Source organism: Stylophora pistillata, chromosome 10, assembly GCF_964205215.1.
Source record: "Stylophora pistillata chromosome 10, jaStyPist1.2, whole genome shotgun sequence".
NCBI classification, from domain to species: domain Eukaryota; kingdom Metazoa; phylum Cnidaria; class Anthozoa; order Scleractinia; family Pocilloporidae; genus Stylophora; species Stylophora pistillata.
Window position 1 is genome coordinate 30,223,158 of NC_142528.1, and position 27,235 is coordinate 30,250,392.

The 27,235-nt window shown below is 37.9% G+C and overlaps 2 protein-coding genes and 1 pseudogene across 4 annotated transcripts in view; 1 reads left to right on the plus strand and 2 right to left on the minus strand.

Moving 5' to 3' along the window:
• The window catches only part of LOC111325481 (poly(U)-specific endoribonuclease-A), a 33,318-nt gene extending 15,282 nt beyond the window's left edge, over positions 1-18,036 (minus strand). The window contains exons 1-6 of one of the 2 annotated variants that reach the window (XM_088735144.1): positions 17,918-18,036; positions 17,187-17,356; positions 16,061-16,209; positions 15,105-15,183; positions 14,754-14,887; positions 13,145-14,150 (exon numbers count right to left, since the gene is read on the minus strand). In XM_088735144.1, coding sequence (XP_088591270.1) covers positions 13,848-14,150; positions 14,754-14,887; positions 15,105-15,183; positions 16,061-16,209; positions 17,187-17,356; positions 17,918-17,964 — 882 coding nt within the window. In that variant the 5' untranslated portion in view covers positions 17,965-18,036 and the 3' untranslated portion in view covers positions 13,145-13,847. Of the gene's footprint in view, positions 1-13,144; positions 14,151-14,753; positions 14,888-15,104; positions 15,184-16,060; positions 16,210-17,186; positions 17,862-17,917 lie in introns of those variants that run through there. The other variant, XM_022929297.2, reaches the window with a different exon arrangement.
• On the plus strand, positions 4,249-5,030 carry LOC148722644 (uncharacterized; annotated as a pseudogene).
• A 5,186-nt stretch (positions 18,037-23,222) lies between the features above and the next one.
• The window catches only part of LOC111325418 (3'-5' exoribonuclease HELZ2-like), a 40,966-nt gene continuing 36,953 nt past the window's right edge, over positions 23,223-27,235 (minus strand). For both annotated transcript variants that reach the window (XM_088735142.1, XM_088735141.1), the window contains 3 exons: positions 25,898-26,081; positions 24,818-24,985; positions 23,223-24,309 (listed from right to left, as the gene is read on the minus strand). In XM_088735142.1, the coding sequence (XP_088591268.1) occupies positions 24,212-24,309; positions 24,818-24,985; positions 25,898-26,081 (450 nt within the window). In that variant the 3' untranslated portion in view covers positions 23,223-24,211. The remainder of the gene's footprint in view (positions 24,310-24,817; positions 24,986-25,897; positions 26,082-27,235) is intronic.

The window sequence follows — 27,235 nt, forward strand, 5'->3', positions numbered from 1 at the left end:
ACGGCGTTTGCAAAAAATCAATTTTGTAAAAGATTTTTCATCATTTAACTACTATCTTGTCCGCTATGACCTTTTGGATGAGAATGAAAACCTTTTCAATGGAAAGCCGTCACAAGTTCTTGCGTGTTTTGACACTGCAGGAGAACCCTTTGAGAGGGTGAACTATTTTCCTGAAACCCAGTCACCGCGAAAAGTATCTCAAAGGAATGACATCACATCAATGAAGATCTCTGTGACTGAGGAAAATGACAAAATAATTGATTTCAATGGAATGCCAATGAGGTTTGAGATTGAGATAATCTAATTACAAAAAATGTCTGCTGAAAATATTTTACCAAGTGCACCACCGCTGTATCCTTCTCTCCCAAATTCACGGAACGACTCAGGAAGCATGATTCCACCGCTTGATTTTAGGATGAAAAAGATTTGTGATTGCCAGAAGGAAATTGAAAATGAGATTTCACATCACCAGAAAGTCGCAAAAAAATACAACAGAGTAAAAGCTGTGTGCCGCATAACATCGTCAGTCACATCATTCACGGCAGCTCTTTTGTGGATAGGTGGTTTGGCAGGTACTTTGAGCGGTGTCGGAATTATAATTTCTGTGCCTTTGACAAGCATTGCAGGTTTGTTTGCTTTCGCGTCTGCCGCGACGACTCTCGCGAACAAATCTCTCGTGAAAAAGACTGAAAAACATGAAAAAACCGTCTCTCTCGCTGAGGCGAAGCAACGAACAATCAGCAGACTCGTGTCAAAGGCCTTGAAAGACTCTTCGATAACAGATGCCGAATTCGCTTTGATATTGAATGAAATTTATCAATATTATTCATCGAAAAAAGAACTCAGAAAAAATAATTCACGAAATTCTTCAGAGAAAGATGAGGAAGAGACTACAACTCTCAGAGAGGAAGTAAAAAAAGAATATCCAAAAAATTGGGCTTTCTGCTTACACTCGCAAAGAGTTGATAATCGAAGTCAACAAAAGATCGCGTGGGTTTTCTTTGTTTCAACACAAAAATCATGAATTAACACATTTGCTTAGAAACGGCGCTCCTGTATGAGCGCGGTTGTCAAGAAAAAAGAAAAAATCAAATTAACACATTTGCTTAGAAACGGCGCTCCTGTATGAGCGCGGTTGTCAAAGAAAAAGAAAAAATCAAATTAACACATTTGCTTAGAAACGGCGCTCCTGTATGAGCGCGGTTGTCAAGGAAAAAAAGTCATGAAATTAATACATTCGCTTAGTCATCACAATGATATTTTTAGCTTGAAGACCATGCCACCCTGTACTTTTCAACTTCCAGCATCGTTCTGATGTCTGGCAGCCGCTTGTAGGCATCAGCTGCCGACATGTTGAGTCTATAAAGTTTTGGGTAATCATGAATTACCCTTGCAATAGCTCTAAGCTTTCTGGTGTAACTTGATGAAAAAACCAATGTTTTCGTGAATCCATTTTCAAAGGTTCCCTTTACTCTGCCCAGAAGTTTTGCATCTCTGAAAAGATCTTCGCCTTTTTCCATAAAAAAACCAAGTCCAACTCTTTTTTCGAGTAGTTGTGAACGATCGATTGCCGCGTTGACCGCTTTTATGCAAGTGGCCGCAGCTTCCCAAGTTTCAGGAATGGCCATCGCCGCAGGAAGTCTAACGCTTAGTGGTGTTGAATTCGGACGTCGACTTTCGAAATAAGCATTTGTTTGCGCTTCTGTGGGGCCAGCCTTTAAGACAGAAAATAAAAATTCTGCCATCCTTAGTTAGGGTTAGGGTTAGTTAGGGTTAGGTTAAGCCGAAAAAACCATCCGGTTTTTTCGGCTTATCTTTGAGAAGGGATCTCGCTCCTTCAATGCCTCCGCTCGGGCCTCCTCAAGAAAATTTTCTATAAAGGATTTCATTTCTTCATGGTAATTGATGTGTTCGTTTAGAATCTCTTCTTGCTCCTCATTGAGATTATTGTTTTCATCGTCTTCTTCGATAATCTCTTCTTGCTCCTCTCTTTCATCATCTTCTTCACTCGTAAACATACGTTCTTCTTCCTCTGAGAAGACGGATGGGCTGTTCATCTTCAGAGGGTAGTTCTTCGCACACACGGATATTTTAAATAAACGACTAGCTGGTTAAAAGTACGTTCTTTCACGCCACACGAAAAGCACGTGGTTGTCATTTCTTTGAAATTCTGATGTAATCTCCCAGGAAGCTTTTAGCAATCACCCACGCTGAAAGACATCACACTAAAAAATTCGGCTTTTGAAATCTGTCGAAATGCAAATTCGTGTAAAAAATTTAAGCCAGTCATATTTCTCTCACATAAAATATTTTCTGGTCCGATCTTCTCTTGATGAGATTTCTCCGATTATCCAGTGCATATTTGATAGCGGAAGAAATTGAAATTCCACAATCTTTGGCGGCTTCTCCGAGTGATTGATATTCTTTGCGAAAACTCGTTTAATCACTCACTTCAACCTTCCGTTTGGACAGTAGCCGAGCATTTCTTTCAATTCTTTGCTTGGAATCTTGTTTTTGTATTTTATTCCACAGCCTTTGGCAATTTCTCTGAAATCTTTTGTTGCTCAGATCTTTGTTGAAATGCTAGAAGAGAACATCAAGAAGATTCACAAAGAATTTGACTTTAAAAAGAGGATGATCTTCACTGATGAAGACAAGAAAATGTTCAATGCGGCGAAGTGCTGTTGGATATATGGTGAGTCTTTCCCCACTGATCCTTTTGTGCTCGCTTTGATTGGCAACTCGCGCGACAAAGTTAGAGATCACTGTCATTTCATTGGCAAGTATAGAAGAGCTGCACACAGAAATTGCAATTTTCAATTCGCAAAGCCAAAGTTCACTCCTGTTATATTTCACAACTTGGCTGGTTATGACTCTTATCTTTTCGTCAAGAATCTTGGAAAGACTGAGGGAGACATAAAATACATTCGCTATAATGAAGAGAAGTACATCAGCTTTAGCAAATCTGTTGCTGTTGGCTCTTACACCAACAAAGAAGAAGAAGAAGTTGACATCAAGACTGAGCTTCGCTTTATCGATAGTTTAAAGTTGGTGGCTTCTTCTCTCGATAAAACGGTTAGTAATCTGAGCCATGATAAGCTGAAGAAAACTGGGGAGGTGTTTAGAGACGGTTAAATCGAGTTGATCTCAAGAAAGGGAGTGTATTCATTTGATTACATGAGCGGCATTGAAAAGTTCGGAGAAACAGAACCTCCACCAAAAAGAGAGTTTTACTCAAAGCTGAATGACTGTGATATAAGTGAAGAAGATTATGAGCACGCAAAGAAAATCTGGAATGAGTTCAAGATGAAGAACATGGGTGATTATCATGATCTTTATCTCAAATCAGATGTTCTCTTGCTTGCAGATGTGTTTGAAGAATTCAGAAACGTCTGCCTTGAGAATTAGAATCTCGATCCTGCTTCGTATTACACTGCTCCTGGATTGGCTTGGGATGCAGCATTGAAGGTGACAAAAGTTGAGCTTGAGCTGTTTAGTGATCCAGACATGCTTCTGATGTTTGAGAAAGGAATTCGTGGAGGAATCTCAACGACCCCAAATCGCTATGGGAAAGCAAACAACAAATACATGAATTTAAAGTTTGACAGAGAAAAACCATCAAAATATCTGACTTATCTTGACGCAAACAATCTTTATGGATGGGCAATGTGCAAACCTCTTCCTGTCAGAGGTTTCAAATGGATGAGTCAAACAGAGATTGGAGACTGGAGAGCGAGCGAGGGAAACATTCCCTGCATTCTTGGAGTGGATCTTGAATACCCAAAAAAGCTTCATGATTTTCACAACGATTATCCTCTTGCTCCAGGGAGAATCATGATCAGCTCAAACAAAGTCGAGAAGCTTCTGCCAAATCTGAACGATAAGAAGAAATATATCATTCATCACCAGAATCTCAAACAGTGCCTTGAACTCGGCTTGAGACTGAAAAAGATTTACAGAGGAATCAAATTTGAAAAAGAACCTTGGCTGAAAAGTTGTATAGAGCTCAACACAAATTTGCGCACGAATGCAAAGAATGAATTTGAAAAGGATTTCTTGAAGTTGATGAACAACTCTGTGTTTGGAAAAACAATGGAAAACATCAGGAAACGAGTTGATGTGAGGCTTCTCAACCATCGAAAGAAAGCACAAAAGCTTTCAGCAAAACCAAACTTCAAGCATTGCACTATATTTGACGAAAATCTCATTGCAATACATATGGGGAGAACATCAATAAAGTTCGACAAGCCAGTTTTCTGTGGAATGGCTATTCTTGATCTCAGCAAGACTTTCATGTACGATTTCCACTACAGCTACATAAAAAAGAAATATGGAGATAACGCCAAGCTTCTTTTCACAGACACTGACAGTCTCGTGTATGAGATTGAAACTGAAGACTTCTACAAGGACATAGCAGTAGATGTTGAAGAAAAGTTTGACACCAGCAACTTTCCGAAAGGCCACATTTCAAAAATCCCAACTGGTTGCAACAAAAAGGTTGTAGGTATGATGAAAGATGAGGCTAGTGGAAAGATCATTGAGGAGTTTGTTGGATTGAGAGCAAAACTTTACAGCTGCAAGACTCTTGAGGGCAAAGAAGAGAAGAAGTACAAGGGAATCAAGAAGATTGTGATAAAGAAGAATATAACTCACGAAGACTACTTACAAAAAGTGCTTATTTAGCGGAAAGATACAAATGAGAAAGATGAATGTAATCAGATCGCACAGACATGAGATATTCAGTGAGACCATCAACAAGATTGCTTTGAGCGTAAATGATGATAAGAGAATCATAAGAGAAGACAAGATCTCAGCTTTTTCACATGGCCACTATAAAATATGAATCCTCAGAATATTCCTTTCAATGCATTAATAGTTAGACCAACAAATTCAGGAAAGACAAAATATGTCGTCAATCTTTTGAGCAACAAATTCAATCAGAAATTCGATTACATTTTTTTGATTTGTCAAACATTCATCCACAACAAAACTTATGATAATTTTGGAGATTTAGACAAGGACCTCTTTATCTTGACTCCACTCCAAAACCAGATTGATTTTTGTCTCAAACTTATTAGTTTTGTTTATGAGGGAACTAATACACTTATCATCCTTGATGACTGTGCTGCTTCGAAAGATGTGAAGCAGAGGACAAATGAACTCGTGAATTTAGCATTCAGCGCAAGACATAAGGGAATCGGCGTTTGGGTGCTCACACAGCAGATGACAGGTATCGCAAAACCATTCTGAGAAAACATTGCTGCACTGGTTCTATTCTACACGCCTTCGGCCAAGGACATGAAGGCGACATTTGATGATTATGCAGGTGATTTGACGAAAGAAGGGCAAATTGAATTAATAACAAAGCTGAAGAATGAGAAATATTCTCATCTGATTTTATCACTTTGCCATCCCTTCGATATAAAATTTGAAAAAGAAATAAAATAGAGATGAACGAAGCGAGCAAAGAACAAGAAGCAATCACAGATATTATCGCTATGAACATTCTTGAAGCAGAACCCACAAGTGATTCAGATCACCGAGAGCAACTTGCTGTTCTCGTTGCGAGTGGAAGAGCAAAGGAAATGATTGGTGTTTCTCTCACCCAGGATCAAGTCAAAAGGCTTTCGGAAAAGATGTTGCCGAGGAAGTGCTTCAAAAGATATGAAGCCTCAATCTCTTCAACGACTTGCGATGCGATAGTCGACACATTTCTTCAGCTTTCGTGTAAAGCGTTGGCGTATTTTCTCCCTGTTGATGAAGGAAAGCACATGAAAGACCTAAACGATGACTTCATTGTGAAGAGAGAACTCGGAATGATTGCAGGATGCTTGAGTTTAAAGTATGGAAAGTACATGGCGATCGCAAGTGCTGCTCTTCTCACTGCCAAAAATGTTGAAGTTCCCTTAAAACCAAATGTGGTTAATATTGAAGTAGAAAGTATTTGTGAAGAACCTGAAAGAGAACTTGAATAAGAACATGAATAAGAACTTGAATAAGAACTTGAATGAGAACTTGAATGAGAACTTGAATGAGAACTTGAATGAGAACTTGAATGAGAACTTGAATGAGAACTTGAATGAGAACTTGAATGAGAACTTGAATGAGAACTTGAATGAGAACTTGAATGAGAACTTGAATGAGAACTTGAATGAGAACTTGAATGAGAACTTGAATAAGAACTTGAATAAGAACTTGAATAAGAACTTCAATAAGAACTTCAATAAGAACTTAACAATAACGTAACAAGAAATAAAATGGAAGAAAAAGAATCTCAAGATCCAGCAAAGCAGTCGCCGCCGACAAAACAGCCGGCAGAGCCGTCGCAATCGCCGCCAGCACAACAAGTCACTTCAACTGATAATAATAATAATAATAATAATTTACATTTCTAAAGCGCTAAAATTATAAAATATTCTAAAGCGCTTTACAACATTATTAACTACAAATATTAAAATGATAAACGACAAAATATCAAAACAAACTGTAAGCCAGCTTGAATAGATGTGTCTTAAGCTTTGACTTAAAAATCGTTACACTTGGACTGTTTCGAATTTCAAGCGGCAGTTCGTTCCACAAAAAAGGTCCAGAACGGGCAAAGGCACGATCACCAAAGGTCTTAGTTCTTGGGACCTTAAGGAGACCCTGATCGCAGGAACGTAGCTGATGACCCTTGACACTGTGTGGCTGCAGATATTCTTTTATGTATAGTGGGCCTTGGTTATTTAAAGCTTTATAAATTAAAAGTAACAACTTAAAATGGACGCGATAAGCCACAGGAAGCCAGTGAAGATTATATAAGGCGGACGAGATGTGGTGAAACTTGGGAATCCTAAAAATTAGTCGAGCAGCGGCGTTAAGTACCTTCTGAAGACGCTCTGTCTGGTACTTGGGTACGCCAAATAAAAGGGAGTTGCAATAGTCTAAATGCGAAGTCACAAATGCGTGAACAAGAGTCTTCGTGGACTCAGGACTGAGGAATTTCCTAATTTGGCGAATTTTATACAATCCATGAAAAGCTTTGCTGCAGATCTTACCAATGTGAATGGACATGGACATATTGGAGTCAAACCAGGAACCCAGGTTTCGAACACTGTTGAGAGGCTGAATGGTAGAATTACCGACTGTGATGGAATCAATTGCGATTTTTGATAATTGATGGCGATAATTGATGATAAAAATTAGACGAAACCGAAAAAAGATCCAGTGCGTGTCGCTGCAGGGAAAAAGCTTGCTGAACATAACAGAAGAGTTAGAGAGCAAAAAAAGGTGAATGCTTCGAAGCAGCCAAACCTAGAGCCAGAACCAGAACCAAAACCAGAGCCATCATCATCATCATCATTCTCACTCACTCAAATTCTTTCAGTAGCAAGTATTGCTCTTTCACTGGCTGGACTGTACTATAAAAGGAAAGAGTTGATGGAGCTCGTAAAACCATGACCAAACCCAGAACTATAGCCAGAACCAAGGCAAATTCAGCGCGTCTCTGCGGGGAATCAGCGGAGTTGTCTCAAATTCTAAAAGAAGTAAAACCAATGGATTGATTTTTTTTGTCTTCCGAATAAAAATGTCGAATACACTTTTGAAAACTTTGACTGATTCAGCTACATTGACTGGATAGGCTGCTGGAGTTGGATGGGTAGCAAAGAGAGTTATCAAAGAACCGAGGAATTCTGATCCGAGTTCAAATCTCATGAACTATGTAAAGTTCACTCTCGTGATCGCTAGATCAATCGCAGCATAAAATATCTTGAAGAACAGAAGATTTTGCCATCTTAAGAAATGTTCGGCAGTCAGTGAATATTAAGACAGTCACAATGGATGTCTTTATATTGTTTCACGAGATAAGCGGAGTGAGATAGGCAGAGCGATTCTTCAAAAATAACGATGATGATTAATAAAATGGCAAGCATAGCAATAATGATTGGAGGAGCACTCATCAATGCAACTGCATTTGTTGGTGGGAGCTATCTCGCAAAATATTTGAGTGGAGATAAAAATAGTGTTGAAGAAGAGAAGAAGAGACATGATCTTGCTGTAGAAAAATACCAGGCAGCTTATGAGAATTATCAAGAGAATCGAACAAAGCTTCTCGATTGGATTGCAGCAAACGATCGAATCAAAAAAGAGGCAGAACAAAATTTGGTTGATACAGATTGCGCTTTAAAGCTTTACAACAAAGCAAATAGTGAAGAGCTCGATATGAAAGAACCACATTTTTCTAACTTCTACAAGCCGAGCGCACAACAGAAGCTAGGTGAAATGATTTATGCCGGAGGAATGGCTTTGGCTTTGGGATTGGCTGCAAGTCAAAAGCAAAAGAAAAATGGAGAGAAAACTTTCAAGAGTTTACTATGGCCCGAAAGGATTTTGGAAGGGATTGGGTGCAATGAAAAAGTTGGCAGAAGAAGCTCGGGTTCCTGAAGATGTTGCAAAGTTTTGGCTAATGAGACAAGCCATCTGGCAGATTTATTTGCCTGCACCTAAGCATATCCCACGGCTAACGTTTGCTGTTGATTTTCCAAATGCAGTTCATCAGGCCGATCTTCTTTTCCTTCCTCATGACAAACTTTTTAGAAAGGTCTATAAATATGCATTGACAGTGGTCGATGTTGGGAGCAGATTCAAGGCTGCTGAGCCTCTCACCTCAAAAGAATCTTCTGAGGTCTCAAAGGATTTTCAGATAATTTACAAGAGAGGACCATTGAGATGGCCAAAAATTCTGCAGGTTGATCCTGGACGTGAATTCATGGGTGAAACAACTAAAGAGATGGCAAAGCATGATGTGAGAATTAGAAGAGGAAACGTAAACGTTCATAGAGATCAAGGGATAGTTGAGCGATTTCATCGAACTTTGGGTGAGCGCCTTTTTAGTTTCCAATACGGCCAAGAGATTAACTTCAACGACAGAACGAGATCAACAGAATGGGCGAAGAGGCTTCCAGAAGCTGTTTCAGCATTGAATCGTGAGGAGACTAGATTGACTGGAAAGAAACCAATTGACGCAATCAAAGAAAAGGTGGTTGACGCAAGGAGTTCAACTTCGTATTCAAGACCTGTTGGCTTGAAAGAAAAGAGACTTGACTATTCAAAAAACCTGAGATATCTCTATGCTCCTGGCGAGTTAGAAGGTGGACAAAGACAAGCAACAGATCCAATCTGGTCTCTAAAAGTTTTCAATATCGAAAAAGCACTTGTGAATGGATTTGTCAGCGAGGATTTGTCAGAGAAGAGCTTCAGATTGTTCCACCTAAAACTGAGCTACCTCCTGAAGGAATTCGATGAAGAGAATGCTTCATAAGCCTCTATGTTTTTTTTTGGGGGGGGATTATTTCTGAGATATTGTAATTAGTTTTTTCTGATGGTTCAAACGAATTTTGAGATTGTCTTGAGGATCAATGTAATCTCAAAACTCTTCAATTTTTCTTTCATTTTTGAAGGAAAAACTGCGCCAATCATTTTGCCTTAAAATCATCGTTGTTCATTTTTAAATGAGATAAAAAATTAAAATCATTTTTCAAAATGTCCTTCAAAACTGCCTTGTTTTTAAGGTTATTTGAAAAATGTGCCAGAAACCCCCTTTTCCTACTAATTCGACACTGGATGAATAGATATCCGTGGTTAACTCCGCTTGGGATGTAGACTTTCAAGGCTTAGTAAAGCTCTGAATTGTATCATATATATTTTTTTTCTATCTATGGCGAGTAGCTTTATAGCAAAACAAAGGGAGGCGCCATATTCTTTAAATACCTCGGAATCGGGCAAATATAGGGGAATTGACTTTTGCACCTCCTCCTCCAACCACGGAGAACAATGTGTTTCCGTTGGCGACCTGGTTAACAGTTAATTCACCAGGAACGATCAAGTTATTTCCAGCATTGTTCCACATATTCTGGCAAGCGGGTCCAAGATTTACTAAACTGTAATGTAAATGTAAATTCGTTTATAGAAGTGTCTTATAGAAAAGTCTTTACCAAAATTTAGAGTAACACTTCTAAGTAATAAATTTATGGTATATTAAACTTTAAGTGAACACGTTTTATGAACCTCCCTCTTCTGGACAATAAGTTACCTTACTACGTATGGGAAAGTGAGTAAGATAAAGACGAATACTTAGATATTGGCGCTTTACCACGATGCATATGCACAACCTTCTCTATGAAAATCTTCGTTTCCATTTAGCTGACTTTGCTTTATGTAGCCATTCATTTAGCGTCCATTGATTAGTTTCTTCACTGACTCACTTTAATTTCTTGAAAAGTCTTCATTTCTTACTAAAATGGTGACAAGCACAGGCCAAACTAGTCAAATCATTATCAATAAATTGTAAAAAGAAGAAAAGAACTCTTTAAACCCGAAGAGAAACCAACAATACAAATACAAAAGCTGCAGGTAAACAGTCACTGTTTACGTGACGTCAAATGATCAATATTACGGGTTTTTTCAGGCTGATCCTAGTTGCTTTTACATATCATCTAGGAAGTCTGAAAAGAATTGGTACAACGCGCCTCTGAACTGGCCGTGCCTTTACTGACATTCCTGGAACTGAAATTCTTAATCTCTTTGTTGCAATAATTTTTGAGGCACCTGAATATCTGAATCCTTTTTTTTTCTTCAGCTTAACTGTGTTCAGAATGTGTTTTACTTTGCATTGCACAAAAGACAAAATCAGTTGGAAAGGACGATAATATGACCGTCAACAATATTATTCACTGAAATGCATGTGTTTATGTAAACTACTAAAATTTGTTGCGGCGTTGAATGCCAAAACAACATGAGAGAAAATCAGTTACCTGGCGACATAAGGTAAAGTCAGGAAAATGAAGACGATGATTTTCATGTTAAGAAAAACTCTCTCCGAACACCGGATATACATCTTTGGGAGTTCGTCGACCCACCGACTTTTTTGGTTATTAAATCCCAACGCTCTTAGTAACAATTTTTATGTGATCATTTCATGAATATTTAAGCGTTTTGGTCCACAGCGGAAGGTTTTCAAGAACTCACTGAACAGATGAATCATGTTATCCAATCACAAGGACGTCAACCATTGTTATAGCCATTAAGATATTGATTACTCTCACAGTCATTGGGTTTCGCATGTTAGTAAGTAAGTAAGCTTTATTTGTTAGAGCAGGTCAGTGGTGGCAGCTAAACAGCTGATGTGGACCTGCTATTATTATCTTATCGCATGTCGCATGTCGCATGTCGCATGTCGTTGTTTTGATCCAATGGTGTTTTGAAGTTTATCGACAAAGGGCAAATGGTTACTGAAATGAATATCTCCACCCAAAAATTATTTTCAGACTTCCTAGATGATGTGTAAAAGCAATTAGGATCAACCTGAAAAAAAACTGTAATATTGATATTTGGCGTCACGTAAACAGTGACTGTTTACCTGCGGCTTTTGTAGTTGTATTGTTGGTTTCTCTTCGGGTTTAAAGAGTTCCTTTTTTCTTTTTACAATATATTGATAATGATTTGACTAGTTTGGCCTGTGCTTCTCACCATTTTAGTAAGAAATGAAGACTTGTCAAGAAAGTAAAGTGAGTCAGTGAAGAAACTAATCAATGGACGCTAAATGAATGGCTTCATAAAGTAAAGTCAGCTAAATCAGTGAAAACGAAAATTTTCATAGAGAAGGTTGTGCATATTCATGGTTGTAAAGCACAATAATAATAATGTATTATTATTTGTCTCACGATGTAATCACTTATGATGTGGATCGAAGATTTCAGTGTTAATGGAAATATCTCTGGGATGTGTTGGTCGACTCACCGATTTTGGGAGGTTAAATTCTTACGCTCTTTGTAACAGTTTTTATGTGATCATTTCATGAATCTTTAAACGTTTTGGTCCACAGCGGAAGGTTTTTAGTAAGTGACGCTAAAACATGAATAATGTTATCCAGTCATGAGGAGCCATATTTTTAATATCCTTTTTCTTTGTGAGTCAGCCACTGAAGTATAATCTTTGCAGGAACACTTATAAAAATCAACTTTAGTGCGAGGGAAATCAACTTTAATGCTACTGAGATTTCCATTTACTTAAAGCACCTATAAATTATGTTCTTCTGGCAAACGAAGCGTGAAAAGACTAGTCCTTTTAGTTTGAAATGTCAACCTTAGTTATGGCAATTAAGATATCGACTACTCTCACAGTCATTGGGTTTCACATGTCGTTATCGCATGCCGTTGTTTTTCGACAAAGGGCAACTGGGATCAGCCGAAAAAGACCTTGATAACGATCATTTCACGTCAAACTGTTTAACTGCGGCTTTCGTATTTGTCTGTTGGTTTCTCTTCGGGTCTAAAGTGATTTCTTTTTACGACATTCTTGATAATGATTTCACCAGTTTGGCTTGTGCCTGTGACCATTTTAGTAAGACATGAAAACTTTTCAAGAAAGTAGAATGAGTCAATGAAGAAACTAGTCAATGGACACTAAATGAATGCTTCAAGAACGCAAATACTGCGATGCCCTTTTTTCCTACCGCAGTCACTATACCTTATTTTGTGAGAAATGTTTTTTATGCCGGTCCTAAAGTCACTCGATCTACGCTAGGAAACAAGTATAACAGGTCTTTGCGAAAAACCTTTGGTGTGTTTTGCTTTACCAAAAAGTCGCTGCAAGTCTTTGGAGCTGCGACAATTGCACCAATATGACTACGAATTTTTCCGAGAAACAAATCCTGTTTCCGAGGACTAGGCTTTTCACAAACACTTTCCAGGTCCAGCGAGGCGGTCTTCCCAACGACTAGCACCCTGTTTGCCACTAGACCTGTAGGAAATAACGGTGTAACGCTAAGACTACCTTGGACAGAATATGACTCGAAGGGCAACAGAATTCATCTCCTGGCCAATTCCTAATTCAAAAACATTAATTTTTTCAACATAAAGTATGGCTACGACAGCTTTTCAAGAATTAAGCAATATTATGTAGAAACCTCAAAATTCCCTCTTAACTCCATCCGTTTTCCTTCAACGTCCGTCTGTACGAATACAAATGTTATTTCACACATCGAAGAGATTTCAAAACAAAAAGAAAATAAGACCAAATTGCCGATTTACCTTTCTTTTAATAAAATGTAGGAAGTCAACATCGATTTCCGTAAATTTGGTTCAAAATCCTTCATAACAAAATATACGGAGAACATAATGTTAACTTTCTTGGTAGATTTTGGTAGCCTTTTTAACATCCAAAGTAAAACTTCAAAACTAGCTTTTGAGGACCAGATTTTTCGCGGGAACTACTCGTGATGCAGGATTTAACGTTGAATTGGCCCCTGAGCTTAAAAGAGATCACTTTACCTACACAAGGAGTTTGAGGAAGGTTTCTCCCAATTGCAAGTTTGCTCCCAAAGACTTTTGCGAGTTAGTAATCGATCGATTTTGACATTTACTATCAACAATCATTATCTTTCAAAGACATGCAAAAGCAATGACTCTCGGTCTATTCAGATTTGTGTCATGATTTTGACTGAAAAAAGGAAACCTTTCTACTTGAATTAAGGAAACGAGTCAAACGATTTAGGAGCAAACGGGTAAAGGTTAGTCAGTGGGACTTGGTTTACTTCAAGGAGTAAACTTGCAAAGGAGGCTGGGAACGAACTTGCAACGGGGAGAAACCTCCAGATACCGGCCATTAGATGACTTAAACACAACGGTTATAAATATCGCCGTGAATGGCTTCAGATCTTGACTGATGCATACCAATGACGAGTGTCATTTCATGCTGACTTGTTTACCGTTTGTTAGTGGGACATCTCTCTTACATTTATCGTCTAAATACAAATTTCGAAGTTTAAAATGATTCCTCTGCTGTAACACAATACGGTAATCTTTTATCTATTGTACACTTCTTGGATAGGCGGTGACGACCTGCTCATACTGTGGGTCCTCGACAGTCCTAAATCGCACCAGGCTCTGCGGTAGCCCTCCCGGCACGAGAATGTTGCACTCACAGTCTGTAACTCGTTTGCCGTTTCCTCCGATGACTCCTCCGCCGGGTGCACGTCCTCTTAAGACACAAGCAGTAAACATGGCCAAATCAAATGCTGGACTGGTTCCTACGAACATGCTGCTGCTGGCGCCTGGTGGTGCTTTAGTCGCCCCTCTCCATCTGAATGAGAGGTTACGCAAAAAGTATGGCTGTAGATAAAAAGATAAGAGAGAAAGTAAGTGTTCCCCTCTTTATAATTTTAGATTTACGCCATTGGATATCAAGGCCACAGAAATATTCATGGCGTCAATGAGGATCACACTAATGTAAAGTACAACCATCTGAGGTAAACAGTTGTACGTTTATGAATTTCACTCTTCCATGACATATCATGGACAACTGACTTGAAATTGTATGTCCTTTATAATCACTGATGGATCCCCGTTATTGTATCATTCTTTCAGTAAATTTTTTAAGGAAACGAACGATAGATCAAGCTAGGATGCTATTGCTTACTCCCTAGCTTTCATGGGAGACACCGCGGCGTCTCTTTTAAACAAGGATTGAAAGGTTCAAGCTAAAGGTCACGTTGGCCTAGACTATTTCGAGAAACAATTTCCCGCTAGTGCCTCATTCTCTCTACACTTTGTTATCTGCCCTCTAGGAGATACGCACAGAAGCATTTTTGCAGGAATATTTTCCTCTTCTATATCACAAAACGACTCTTTAATCAAAAGCAATTTGTTCGAAACTGATTTCAAGATTTGCTTGTAAAGTAACAGAGCCTATAGGCTTCGCATGAAAATACTGACCAGTCTGTTTCCAGTGAAAGCAAGCTGATTAAAAGCGATATTCGTCGTCTGGGTTGGGTTTCTTCTTTGCTCAAGAAGGAACTGGTACCAGTTGTGAAATCCATTGTAAGCGTTGGCGTTAGTAAATTTATTACCTGATAAACAAAAACGGGAGCATAGAATTTGGTGAGTCAGTGGATGAATGTGCCTAACTTTTTACCACATTTATTGTATCCATCCAGGAATACACGAGCGTGTCGAGAAGCTTAGTTCATCCATTGATTGCCACCAATCTCCTTCAATTACATTCTCTGGCGGATATCGTGTCGGTAAACCATTTGAGACTATCTTATTTTTATTTGCCGCACTTACCAACAAAAACATGTTTAAATCCATCGCTATTTCGAAACCATAATTTCTCCAAGACGCATCTGAATTGTTCTAAGGTGATCTGAAAGTTAAGTTTCGTAAGTGTCATTAAGTTTCTTCAATCTTTCCTGGGCCCTCAGTTTTTCATTTTTTGCCCAACGCTCGTGACACCAATAACATCTTCCTTTATGCTAAGTCACTCGAAATTTTAATATATTGTAAAGAAGAGAGGTAATAAGAAATAAGAACATCCTCTAGGTTTAGAGGTTGATTGTTGCTTCGCTATATTATAGGGTCAACAATGAAATATATAGTCATCAGGTGTCTGTTCTTGATAGTGAATTGTTTGAGATAGCACGCAAGAATGAATTTAGATCATTGCAAGGACGTGTGTACGTGGCAGATATTGAACACGCGGGCAACGTGGGTTTTGTTATGGACTCTTTCTCTTCTTCGAACAGTATCGTGACTTTCCTTTCGAAATTCAGTGACTTGGGGAAAATTTAAGCTGTGGAAGAGGCATTCGAAATAAAGTCTTTGTACAATTGTTCTATTACTGGAAATTATTATACATTCCAAATTGGTCATTTGCAAACTCAAGGTAACGTTAACTATCAAGAGAAAAGGAAGAGAAAGATGGTAAATTTAAGAGGTTAAGCGTCGAGCAATGAAAAGGTAGACAAAGATGGTAAATTTAGAGCTTAAGCGTCGAGCAATGAAGGATGTGGTCCCTTTCTCTCATGTGAGAGACAAAGAGAAACATCTGAGATCTCGTGTAGAATAGAGGACCTAATTTCTTGTTAGCTCACAAATGAGTTCTGTGATGCCTAGTAGAAGAGCATCATGCTGTAAGTTCCACAGGTCTGAGGTTCGAATCTTCTTGAAGGACTCAGATGCTCAGGACATGTGGATAACATATTGCTTTCTTAAAAGAACAGTTCTCTAGGTTAGAAACTTACCACGCCTGGAGGCAGTGAATTCGGTTGAGTTAATAGATAATTCAAGGCCGCCATCATAGGTCCACCTGTTTGGGTTACTTCAGTTATAAAGTTATTGATATGTTGCTGATTGAGAACGAACGGCACAGCCTGGTAATCAAGCAGTATGTCTGTTTGAAATCATAATAAATATGAACCGTTAGTAAGAATTAACAATTAGGAATCAAGTTTTTTGTTAACGGCGTCAATTTCTTTGTTTTTTTGCCTGGCTTTTACTTGTCTACAAACTGGCTTCCTTTTCATGGTAACTTGTATTGAAAGAGAAAACTTTAACAATGAAAAGCAGAGTCGATTAATTTGTTTTTCCTCTTTTGAAACCGATTACTCATAAAAGGTTTCTAACTTATCATCTGGTCATAGTTAGTAGAGGGGACCTACTAACCATGACCTGGTTAAAGAGCAAATCGATATTCATGGATTATCTATTTCGACAGTGGATGAATAGATATCCGTGGTTAATATCATTGGTGACAAATTACTCCTTAACATTTGAAATTACAAAATTGCAGGGTAACATCACTTGTATCTCGATCAGAGCCAAGATGGCGTCGAGATTTAAGACAGTGACCCCTTGAAGAAGTTACGAAATTAAAAGAAGCGGCCGAAAATTATTAACAGGCACGAAGAATTCGAAAGTTATTTTTTTGTGAAGAAACTCAGAAAATTACGAACTTTAACAATAATGTATGCTTTAAACGAACACTATATTCTTCTTCGTGTTCTCGGTTTTCGATAGAATAAACCAATAAAAACAATTACGGTTGTGAACGTAATTTGTCACCCACGATATTAAAAGGTAATCAAATGGTTTTCTCGTAAAATCAGGAAATAATTTCACTTGCGTCTTGTCAAAATTCTGATAATTTCCCTCTCCTGAAGGCTCGAGAAATTATCTGAACTTTGAGAAAACGCGCGTGAAATTATTTCCCAATTTCACTCGTCGCCATTTGATTACACATACTAATTCCGCTTGGAATGTAGACTTTCAAGGCTTAGTAAAGCTCTGAATTGTATCGTAGATTTTTTTTTTATCTATGGCGAGTAGCTTTATAGCAAAACAGAGGGAGGCGCCATATTCTTTAAATACCTCGGAATCGGGCAAATACAGGGGAATTGACTTTTGCATTTCCTCCTCCAACCACGGTGAACAATGGGTTTCTGTTGTTGACCTGGTTAACAGTTAATTCACCAGGAACGATCAAGTTATTTCCAGCATTGTTCCACATATTTTGGCAAGCGGGTCCAAGATTTACTAAACTGTAATGTAAATGTAAATTCGTTTATAGAAGTGTCTTATAGAAAAGTCTTTACCAAAATTTAGAGTAACACTTCTAATAAGTAAATTTATGGTATATTAAACTTAAAGTGAACTTGGTTTATGAACCTCCCTATTTTCGCAAATCTATAGAATAAGTTTCCTCGCGACAAAGGGGAATGTGAATAAAAAAGACGAATACTTACTTAGATATTGGCGCTCATTTTATCGGTACAACACGCCTCTGAGAACTGGCCGTGCTTTGTTGACTTTCCTGGAACTGAAATTCTTACCCTCTTTATTGCGATTTTTTTTTTTTCATAGAAGCACCTGACTATCTCAAATCTTTTTTTTCTTCAACTTAGCTGTGTTCAGAATGTGGTTTACCTAGCATTGCACTATAAGACAAAGTCAGGTGGAAGGGACGATGACATCACCTGAACAATACTATTCACTGAAATGCATGTGTTTATGTAAACTACTAAAATTCGATGTGATGAATGCCAGGTTTAGTCAAATTTTGTGGGCCCTGCCCAGAAGCAACATGAAAGAAAAACAGTTACCTGGCGACATAAGGTAAGGTCAGCAAAATGAAGACGACGGTTTTCATGTTGATGAAAACTCTTTTAACACCAGATGTACATCTTTGGATAGTGTTGGTCGACCCACCGACTTTTTGGGAGGTTAAATTCTTACGATCTTTGTAAAAAATTTTATGTGATCATTTCATGAATATTTAAACGTTTTCGTTCATAGTAGAAAGTTTTCAAGAAACAATATGAAAACATGAATAATGTTCTCCAGTTATAAGGAGCTATATTTTTAATATTCTTTTTTTTTTTAAGTCAGCCACTGAAGTATAACCTTGGCATAAACTTTTATCGAAATCGAACGTTCGCGTAGAAAAATCAACCCTAAGACTATTGAGATATTTATTGACTTGAAGCACTTAAATTGTGTTCTTCCGAGCAATCAAAGTGTGAAAAGACCAGTCCTTTATTTCTATTATTCATATTCCGTATGTCCATGATGTTCGCTGAATAAAAGATATTCTATATCACAAGGCTAAAAGATTAGGAAAAAAATTATTAAAATGTTTAAACCAAACGTTTTCGGCTGTTTGCCATCATCAGGGTAATGATTGCAAACAGCCGAAAACGTTTGGTTTAAACATTTTAATAATTTTTTCCCTAATCTTTTAGCCTTGTTTATAGAATATCATGTTCCGTACTAACCAACAAAAACATGTTTAAATCCATTGCTGTTCCGGAACCATGATTCTTCCAAAATGCATCAAAATTGTTCTGGGGTGGTCTAAAAGTGAAGTCCATAACGATAAATGGGACGAACGAGCAGGAAACTGGACAGGGGATGTGTGACACGAAAACATGGGGAATGTAATCTTTGAATTTGGAGGAGAAAACAGAGGAGTAGCCCTAAAAAGTTGACTGGATCAACTGTACCTAACGCTTGGAATGAATTTGGAGGAGAAAACAGAGGAGTAGCCCTAAAAAGTTGACTGGATCAACTGTACCTAACGCTTGGAATGAATTTGGAGGAGAAAACAGAGGACTAGCCCCAGAAAGTTGATTTGATCAAACTGTTCCTAACGCTTTGGAATGCAAGGGACGGTTTTTTTGCAAAATTATGTCAAGTCATCGATGTTTGATAAGCCCTCACATCTCGTTACCTGATTTAGGGACAGCTCATTATTTATGAGGATTTTGGTTGTTTCACGAAAAAATTTATGTCTTTCTTCCCTAAGGCTCTTCTCATGATTCCCAACTCCCTTTCATTGGCGGCTCTCATTGGCAGTCAATTTTCTTAAGTTCTTCTTTAAACTCTGTTGGTGACGACTGATCTCCCCATTGTATCCCCGAAAACTATGTGATCCCCACCTAAATTCCTCCACCCACCCCACCCCGCGTAATCCCTTACCTTATTGGTTCATAAAAGCGTTCTCTGTTGTTCATTGGAAGAACGACAAACATTAAGATCCGAAGTTCTAAAGTTTGAATCTTGAATCTTCTTGAAGGACTCAGAAGTTCAGGACATGTGAATAACATATTCCTTCAATAAAAGAAGAGGTCTACAAGTTACAGACTTACCACTCCTGGAGGCAATGATCCCGGTTGAGTTAGTAAATAATTCAAGGCTGCCTCCATAGGTCCGCCTGGTTGGGTTACCGCAGTTATGAAGTCATTTTTATGTTGCTGATGGAGAACAAACGGCGCTGCCTGGTAATCAACCAATATGTCTGTTTGGGATCATAACAAACACGAGACATTTAAAATTTTACTACCAGACACAACGACGTTTTTTCAACCTTTCAAAAACCCAAGATCTTGTAGAGGTGTTTCTTTTTTTAAGATTTAGGGTTCTCTTCTATAACAAAAAACCTAGTACGTAATCTCAGTGTAAGGCTAAAAGAAAAAACATGAAAGAAATTATTTCCGCCGTAAATCTTCGTCGTAACATCATAGAAATCTTGGTTACTTTGGTCGATGTCAACACCCTGGCTAAACTTTGCATGCGTACTTCCACTGAAATTTTTGTTAATTTCAATCTAATACCTCGGTTGTTTGAGCCTTTAGGTTAAAAATTTTCTACAAGCTGTTTTCTTTCACTTCGTAATAGGCCTTGGCTCACCCCATGGAGTCTCTGTGGCTCAGTGATAGGGCATCGGAGCGCGGAATCGTAACCTTATTGAAAGGGAAGACACAGTCTATCCTTTAATTTTATTTCTTCTGTGGAAATTTTAGAAATATATTACTTACCATTGATTACCACTGATCATCTGGTTAAAGAGCAGAACGATATTGTCCATTGACTAAGTTGGCGCGCGGTGAATGAATAAATGTTCGTCATTATTTATCTACTTCAGCGCAGGAAGTAGATTTCTAAGACTAGTCACAGCCCTGAATTGTACTGTATCGTAGATTTTTGTCTATCAGTGGCAATAAGCTTTGATATAAAAGATAGTAAAGGGTTCTTGTTCTTTAAAAACCTCGGAATCGGGCAAATACAAGGGAATTGACTTTTCCAACTCCTCCAGCTCCAGGAACCACGGTAAACAACGGAGCTGCGTTGGGGACCGCATTGACAGTTAATTCTGCTGGAACGATCAAGTTATTTCCAGCATTGTTCCACATACTTTGGCAAGCGCCTCCAAGATTAACTGATCTATAAAGAGTAGATATATATATAAAAGACAAATCGTTCACTGAAGAATATTTTTCACCAACATGTTAAGGGAGAACTTTTTGACTAGCGGTTATCTATATTGAATACTGAGCGAAAAGCGATTCATTTGATGGGCTCTTCTTCAAATTTGTAGGATAGGTTACCTTGCAAAAAATGGGAAAGTGAGAAAGAAGAAAACAGAGACTCCAATGTTGGCGCCCATTTTCTTGGTATACCAGAAATACGCGTATGAGAACTGGTCGTACCTTCACCGACTTTCCTGAAACTAAATTTTTTCTATTCTGGTTGCAATGTTAACCACATCGTTTTATCAATATTTAAATGATTTGGTGCAATGTAAAATGGAAAGTTATTGAGAAATGACAGAAAATAATAAACCTTTGATTAGCTACCCCACAATTCAAATACAAGTAGCTTTCATCTCTTTTGTGAAATAACCAGCCATAAATATCGATTGACTAGAAACATAGAACCTTTTATCGACTGTGCAATCCTCCCACAGACCGCAACGATCCCTGCTTAGTTTGTTCGTTTATACGTCTTGAAATAACCGCTCAAAAACCATAATAACGAGAGGGGTGGGTAGCCTTTCGCTAACCATGAAATAAAAAACGAGCGCTAGTACATTAATTGCCTGCATGGAAGGATATAAACTTTAATTTATTCAAAGTCACAGTTTCTCCACACAGACACGATTTTAACAAAAAATGGAGGCGGCACGTCCCGGGTTCAAATCATGTACCCTCTACTCGCTGGATTTGTTCTCGGTTGCCCCGTGTTCAACTCCTCGGTTGCGCTCAGCTCTGTAAATAGCCCTCTGGTCTGCCTTCCACAAGTGGAGATTTTCATGCACTTTATGTTTATTTAAAATCTTTGTTTGATTTATTTGAGGGCCACTGGGTCATCAGTTAATTAGTACTGTCATGTATCACCCTCATTAAATAGAGTTCCTTTTCTTTTTTTTTTTTTTTTTTTAACAGAACACAAGGTATTATTTCAGTTTTGCTCTCTAGCTCGTGCAGGTATTCCATAGTTTTTTTTTTTTTTGTAAGTGTTACAGGGTGGTTTAAGTGGTCACCCACTGACTGCGATCTAAAAGTGAACGTTTGATCTCGAGAAAATGACACATTGCTATGACCCTTACAATAAATTCAAGTTCGTTGTTTATTAGCTTTCGTTTATCTTATTCCTGTCAAGTCGAATGACAACAATAGACGGCGATCAGTGCAGTACAAATGTTCATCCTTATGATTATTGCAGGGTTCAGCACTCTCTGATTACTTTTTAAAATTGTCTTTTAATCCCCCTTCATAACCTTTCAACTCTAATCATCTATATTTGAATTAACAGCTTTTGGCTGAACTTTGGTCTGAAATTTCAAGATTTCGCGATTTGGCAAAATTACAAAATTGATTCAAACTCTTTCACATGATCCATGTAAAAATGACCGTGAATTCACGCTCAAGGATTTTTCACAGTAGTGTCCGCGTTTAAAGGTTGGTGTCCCATTCTTACGATCATGAATAATTTCCGAATCTGGACACTAGTCTAAAATGGGACACAAGTATCTAACTCAGACACTAATGTTTCAAGTCGGACACTCGTGTCTAAAATCGGTTACTAATATCAAGAATTGAACGATAGTGTCTTAAGTCAGACACTAGTGTTTAAAATCGGACAATAGTGTCTGAAATCGGTTACTAATGTCTAGAATTGAACAATAGTGTCTAAAATCAGACACTAGTGTTTAAAATCGGACAATAGCGTCTGAAATCGGTTACTAATGTCTAGAATTGAACAATAGTGTCTAAAGTCAGACACTAGTGTTTAAAAACGGACAATAGCGTCTGAAATCGGTTACTAATGTCTAGAATTGAACAATAGTGTCTAAAATCAGACACTAGTGTTTAAAATCGGACAATAGCGTCTGAAATCGGTTACTAATGTCTAGAATTGAACAATAGTGTCTAAAGTCAGACACTAGTGTTTAAAATCGGACAATAGTGTCTGAAATCGGTTACTAATGTCTAGAATTGAACAATAGTGTCTAAAATCAGACACTAGTGTTTAAAATCGGACACTAGTGTCTAAAATCGATCACTAATGTCAAGAATTAAACAATAGTGTCTAAAGTCGGATGCTAGTTTCTGAATCATTGACAGACCTCTTCCTCCATTCTTTTTGTAGGGGAGGGGACCAAATGATTAACTTAACGAGGGCAAAAGATATAAAATGAAAGTAATAGAGGGTGGAAAAGACCATTGTGTCAACAATTTTGTCGCCGATTGTATTGGGGGATATTAAAGACTAGAGTCTAATGTTAGACACTAGGCATCCTTTCTGATGGCATAAGGTAACCAACCACACAAAAATAGTGGTTTCCATATACAAAAGACTTGACAACGTCTCTTAAATATTACACTAGACTTTTTTTAAGAAAGGATGGTACAGATAGTGTAGTTTTCTGTGAAATTCACTTATTTTTTCAACGAAAAGATGGTTCATTGGAAAATGTTTGGTGAAAAAAATCGTACTTGGTATGGTTCATTTTCATCCAATATCTTATCAATATCCAAAAAGATGAAGAACTGTATATTCCCATGGCAGTTCCCTTAAGGGATTGTTAAATTTCTTTAAAAAAAAAAATAGAGGAACTCACACAAATTTAATTGACTTGTCTATTCCAGGATTTTATTCTCAGAAACTGCTTACAAATTTACCTAGTGCTCAATATATACTTTTACGTGTTGAATTTTGTAGCTACAAATAAGAAAAGATGAAATATGTTATAACTATCCTAGCTAAAAGTATTGTAAAATGAATATGATATAAAAGCTTTTGTTAAATCTTTTAAATTGCTTTGAGATATTTCAAATACAAGCTCAAACTGAATTTATTCCTACAATGTATAATATTAATTTATATTATTAAAAACTGGATCATTGGATAATGCAATTCAAGACTTTTGATTGGCTTAGCCATCAGGGTATATGAGCCAATATACCATAATCTAATATCTGTACCTTGTACCATCTGGTTTCTTCTTACAAAATAAAGTCGAGAAGATTTTTTTAATATCTTGGGGGCGTTTTTTAATAAAACAATTATTCCACTCGCGCTTGTTGGATATGAGATGATTATAGCCAACTCGGCGCTACGCGCCTCGTTGGCTATCTATCATCTGATATCCAACGCGCGCTCGTGGAATAATTGTTAATTAGACATCCTAATTTAAAGCTCCTCTATTCGCTCCGACGAGGGGCTAACGCTCGAAACGTCAGCTTTTGTAATCGTTACGGTGGCCAATTTACCATTTCAACTTTGTTGATATATCCAAATTATTTCGTTACCCCCACCGACGCAGCCCCAAACAGTTTCTTTAGAAACTATCAGCCTTTACTAATTAAAGCTAATTTGGTAATATCAACTAAGTTGAAATTGTAAATTGGCCACCGTAAAGAGTTAAAAAGCTGACGTTTCGAGCGTTAGCCCTTCGTCAGAGTGGTAGCTAATTTAAAGCTACCTAATTCTATGAAATTTTGTAGTTGAAATTTATTTTGATGATGTAGAATAATCTTTAACAACAACCATCTGAAGCTTGATGTGCAAAGAAAATTACCCAAATTTGGTACTCTTCTACATTCGTGTTCCCCTCAAGGCCAATCCATGCCATCCACTACGCACGATTTGCTTTGGTAATGCTCAATGAGAGAACTCCACAAATCACACATCTCCAGTAAGTTTCTGTTACCTGGAACACATGTATCAGAGAAATGCTTAGGCCTATGAGTCATAGACAACTGTCCCTGAGAGACAACTTTTCAAGTTGAAATGATAAATAATCGCATGATTCTTTGTAGTAATGTTTGCGGTAATCTCTATTAACTAGAGCCTCAAGGTCAGTTCAATCACGATACTCTTTCTTGCATTAAGTAAGAAATTGAACCATTTTTGCGTGAAAAGCGTAGATGCTTTCAAAAGACTCACGAAAGGAACAAGTACAGGGAAGGAAGGATGAGAGAAAGGAAGGTCTAGCATTTACTTTACTTTTCGTCGGTCTATAGTAAGACAATTTTAAAAAGAAAACAATCAGCTTAACGTTCTTGTAAGTTTTAATCAGCAAAGCAAAATGGTATGGCATTCCAATAATATATTCATTCCAACAATGTGGTATGGCACTCCTTGCCATACCATATCGTGCATACATATTACGTAGCCCAAGTTCATTAAAAGGAAGATGTTTTTCTAATCCCACTCACCAATAATACACAGTCCTTGTTTCGCTCTAGTCAGCGCAACATTCATCTGATGTTCATCAGTGACAAAGCCCAGGTTCTCCCGGAGCCATGCTCCGGTGGGTTCGTATTCAATCTGGGAGTCTGGTAATGATCGGACAAGTGATATGATCACGAACTCGTTTTCACTGCCTGAAAATAGGACAAATTAAACCGTAAGTTAACAAGTCATCCACTTATAACCATTATTATCCTCTTCATTGTCATAGTTGTTATCGTTATCATCATTATCATTATTGTTATTATCACCAGTACTATTATTACTGTGAAATGTTCAGCAGGCAACCGTGGACGATACTCCTACTCTTGTACGTTGGATCAGCGATGATCTGATCGGCCCAAAATAACGAATATGAAATATAAATATAGAGGCAAGACCGATACAACGTAGATAAGTAAATACGATACGCAAGGCCAGGGAAGCTTTTTTAATTTCAAGAGGCAACACTATTTATCCAGATGGCCTTAACGCTCGCGAAGAAATGTATTAGTTTCTAGTTATTTATCCAATTTAACTTACTTCATTTCTATTTTTGCTCACTATTTCTATTTTTATTGTTATCTCATTGTCAATCAAATTAGTTTTACATATTTCCGCTGTTACATCATACAGCTATCTACGAAGCATCACCCCAATTCTCTGTTAATTCCCACTGCACCTGAAGACGGCTGGTTTGGCTAGCCGAAATATAGTGCTCCGTCTTAAAATTTACTTATCTACGTTTTATCGGTCTTGCCTCTATAACTATTATTACCAACCCACACCAGCACCATGGAAGACAAACCTTTCTGATTGGTTGACCAGCGACTAAGTGGCCTGTGAATATTTCACGACAAATGTTCAGTCTGATTGTTTTATAAGTTTGTTGTAGACTTTGTTTGATTGTTTTAAACGCGTCTTGGACGCCGTTTGTGGTGTGTTCTGTTTGATTGTTTTGTTACTCTTTTCGGTGTATTGATGACAGTTTTCTCGTCGAAGTGTTTTCAAATTCCTTTAGCAGCCATTCATCCACTGTTCCTCATTACTTCTTTACCCCGGCTTACCTTGGCTTTTAACGATTGAAGTTACGTTCACGTTGGATACTTCCTCATGTATGAGATCTTGCCGAATAACATGACACTGAGCGCGGTATGGGCTGAGAACAAGAATTTGATCCTGTCTCACTTTTGAATCACCACTCTTCGTACTATTCACACCAAGTCCGAGTAATTTTTTAACCACGGCGACCTGAAATGAAAACGTACACCAATGTTCTCTACTTAAAGTTCAACTCTTCTGCAATTTTCTATTAATTGAGTTGCTCACCCTTTTTTGAACAAGTTGAGACAGGTTGTATCTCTTTTGTTTTTTCTAAAATTCAGAAAGATTACAAACTCAATGAACAGATAGTTTGTAGCTAGCTATAATATACGGGTTAAAGCTGTTAACAGCTATAGTCCGATGCCTTACGTCATTTCTGACATTTTCTGAGAATTCTCTTTTAAACGAAACTTGTAAGAGAACTTCAAGGAGCACTCTTACGAAAGCGCCCTATATTTTGAAAGCCCGAAAAATTAATTCATTACATTATAATATAAATTTTTAGCAATTAATAAAGCCTTTTCAATAATAATTTTAGTTGAAAGTCAATTCTAGGGCGAGAAATAACGATTTGAAAACCGTTCCGCCATTAATTTTCGTAATCACGGCCAACTTATCTTCAGTCAGCGGTCACTCCCATTGTGACGTAGATCACTTAACACACTGTTGGCATCATTTTATATTTATACGGAAACCTCGTGAAATTTAGTGAAATAGTCTTAAAGGTAAAAAGTACAGTCTGTGTACGAGCCTGGTGGCCCATCAGGCCGGTGCTTAACTCCGGTTTCTGTAGCATGAAGCCACTAGGAGTATTTCTACTCCCCCCTGGATGGGACGCCAGTCCATCGCAGGGTTACCCCCAGCATTAAATTACCGGTACCCATTTAAACACCTGGGTGGAGAGCGGCACTGTGAGAGTAAAGTGTCTTGCCTAAGAACACAACACAATGTCCCAGCCGGGGCTCGAACCCGGACCACTCGATCCGGAGTCGAGCGCACCAAAAACCTCGTGAAATTTAGTGAAATAGCCTTAGTCTTAGTGTTATAAAAGCAATAGTACGATCAAAATACTGTTTTTGAAAATTAGCCACGAACACGGCGCGTCAAATGAGTAATCTACGTCACGCTCCAAACTCGCGCCTGTCTTCTTGAGCCTGGGAAGTGATTACGAAAATTAATGGCGGAACGGTTTTAAAATCGTAATTTCTCGCCCTACAATTGACTTTCAACTAAAATTATTATTGAAAAGGCTTTATTAATCGCCAAAAATTCATATAATAATGAAATAACTGAATTTTTCG